Source organism: Eimeria mitis, genomic scaffold, assembly GCF_000499745.2.
Source record: "Eimeria mitis Houghton genomic scaffold, Emh_scaff580, whole genome shotgun sequence".
Taxonomy (NCBI): Eukaryota; Apicomplexa; class Conoidasida; order Eucoccidiorida; family Eimeriidae; genus Eimeria; species Eimeria mitis.
In genome coordinates this window covers 6626-9231 of record NW_013574046.1, presented here as the reverse complement: position 1 = coordinate 9231, position 2606 = coordinate 6626, and the positions used below count along the sequence as shown (strand labels likewise).

Sequence of the window (2606 nt, the reverse complement as noted above, 5' to 3'; positions counted from 1 at the left end):
GGTGTCTCGTTTGTCTGCTCCGCACTGACAGACTCGCCACGGCCTTCCGACTCCAACTCAGGGCCTTCGGTGGAGGAGACGTTCCCAGTCTCCTCCTCCTGCTTCCGAGCCGTCTCCTCCAGGAACCGCAACCAGGCCCCCGCCACGCCACAGGCCCGGCGCGCCTGCTCCGCTGCGCACACGGGGCGGTTGATGCCCAATGCGAGGAGAGGATCGCCACTGGGGGCAGTGGACTTGTCCTCGTCTTTCTCCTCCTGCTGCTGCTGTTGCAGGTGATGCTGCAGCTGCAAGCGCGTTTGCTGCTGGTACTCCTGTTCCTCCTCAAGGAGCCGCTGCCACCGCCACAGCAAAACAAAGCAGGCCGTCGTCAGCCGCCCAGTTAGGTAAGGCACAAGATACGCAACATCGTACGCGCTGCTCCCCGCCGCAGTCTCCCGCGAAGCCCTCAACTCACAACTGCGCCCCAAGTCCTCCAGACACCGTGACAGCTCAGAGGTCCAGACAGCCTCCACCCCACCCTCTGCCCTCTCCTGTGCCTCATCATACTCCGCCTCTCGCCCCAGACTAGATCGAGCCTTCAAGGCAGCCTGGAGCTGCAGCTGAAGGTGCACCTGCAACTGCTGCTCTTTGGTCCTGGATGCAGCAGCCAGGCCCCACGGGCTGAGTATTTGCTGCAACTCCGCNGCAACTGCTGCTCTTTGGTCCTGGATGCAGCAGCCAGGCCCCACGGGCTGAGTATTTGCTGCAACTCCGCGACAACCTGCCTGGGCTGTACTAATTTGGCGTGAAAAGCAAACGCATCAAGTGTCTCCTTCACTCGCCGGGGATCGAGCGCGAGCCAGTCGCAAGGGCCCCCGAGACGGAGACTGATGAGCTGGCCTGCGGGCCCGCATGCAGCAGAAGCCTCTGCGTTTGTCTCTGCGCACACTTCTCGAAAGTCTGGCAGCTCCGCCATCCACATGTATTCGTTGTTGAATACCTCGCAGCTTCCTCCTTCCCCTGCTTCTTTTCCTGTCTCTGCCTCGAGCGACGCTACGTCACGGGACTCGGCGGGCCCTGGCAACTCTTCTGGGTCCTCTGCCTCCGCTTGGGGGGCCCCGGCGAGCCCGTTGAGATGGGGCCCCGCGCTGTCTAGAGTGAGGATTTGGCAGATATAGGCGTCCACGCGGGAGGTTGATCCACCATACACCTGGACGATTGCCTCGAACAACTCGGGGCACACATCAGAAAGGCGCATAAAGGGCTGCGTTTCATCTTCTTGCCCGTTTTTCAGTCCGTTAACTGACGCAGCCCCTTCCTCTGTCCCTTGCCCCTGCAGATTGGCGGCTGGGAGGAGCTGCTCACACAGGCACTGCAGCAGGGGACACAGGGCCGCTGCAAGCCCCGCTGCTGCTGCTCCGCCTGCAGCGCAGTTGTCCNGCACTGCAGCAGGGGACACAGGGCCGCTGCAAGCCCCGCTGCTGCTGCTCCGCCTGCAGCGCAGTTGTCCTGCCCCGCAGTAGCAGCCGCAATAATTGTCTGTTTAGCTGCGCGCCCAAGGGCTGCAAGAGCTGCAGAAGATAGCGCCTGTCGAGCCGTCTCCTTCGCGTAGCCTGCGGCGGCGCCTGCAGATGATCCCAGCGCCGCTGCACTCATTGCCAGTTGCACTGCAGGCAGGAGAAGGTCCACCCAGGCCTGTACTGCCAAGAGCTCCGCCGTAAGGATTGCGGGAGGAGACGACTCCAGCTCCGATCCCCCCGTAGGCGGCTTCAGCAGCGCAGCGGCGCCGCAGGTAACTGCTGCAATGGGAGGCGAAGGGCCCAGAGCCTGGAGGAACCCCTGGGCGACCGACTGCGCCTTGGGTCTGAGAGCCTTAAAGAACTGTCTCTGCTCCTTCGTGAGACATGTCTCCGCGGGGGCCCCTCGTGGCTGCAAGGCGCGCAGCACCACCATGCCCAGCTGCAGTGCCCTCCCCATNTCTCCGCGGGGGCCCCTCGTGGCTGCAAGGCGCGCAGCACCACCATGCCCAGCTGCAGTGCCCTCCCCATTGCTCCCAGGTAATACGCTAAGTCCGCAGCAGCTGCTGTTGCTCCCTCCTCGCCTGCTCCTGTGTACACCGCGTCGTCGGACAAATCCCCTGACCCAGACAGTGCCTCCTGCAGCTCCCCTAACTCCGTCCTCAAGTCCTTCAGCGCCGCCCCGAGGCCCCCACGAGCAGCCCCCAATGCGCGCAGCCCCATAGAAGATACCTCTACAGAACCATTCGCATGCGCAGCTGCATGCAGCGTCACGGATAAGAACTGATACCGCGCCCAACCATCCACAGGCCACCTGCGCGCAAACACACCAAACAACCTAAGCCCAAAACCCCAAAGCTTAACTCCATAGATAAAACCTTAAGCCTAAATTCCGCTCTGTTTCATAAGGTACTCCGTTCACCCCTAAATCCTAACCCCTCAACCCTTCCATAGTACGATGCAACGACGAGTCGCGCGTGCCTGCTTGCTGGTGCTGGCTGCAGCCTTCACCCAGCCAATGCCGCTACGAGGGTTTGTAAGAAACTGTTTATCCCCCCATAGCCTGTGCAGACTGAGACTAGAAACTGAGACAAACCCCAACAGCAAACA

General features: G+C 61.9%; 2 protein-coding genes across 2 annotated transcripts in view; both read right to left on the bottom strand.

Moving 5' to 3' along the window:
- EMH_0016850 (uncharacterized protein) overlaps positions 1–1237 on the bottom strand; it is a gene marked incomplete at both ends in the record, with an annotated part of 4948 nt that extends 3711 nt beyond the window's left edge. The window contains 2 exons of the mRNA XM_013500751.1: positions 26–633; positions 729–1237. Of these exons, the coding sequence (XP_013356205.1) occupies positions 26–633; positions 729–1237 (1117 nt within the window). The remainder of the gene's footprint in view (positions 1–25; positions 634–728) is intronic.
- A 32-nt stretch (positions 1238–1269) lies between these two features.
- The window catches only part of EMH_0016840 (uncharacterized protein), a gene marked incomplete at both ends in the record, with an annotated part of 2906 nt that continues 1569 nt past the window's right edge, over positions 1270–2606 (bottom strand). The window contains 4 exon segments of the mRNA XM_013500750.1: positions 1270–1418; positions 1422–1908; positions 2001–2310; positions 2593–2606. Of these exon segments, the coding sequence (XP_013356204.1) occupies positions 1270–1418; positions 1422–1908; positions 2001–2310; positions 2593–2606 (960 nt within the window).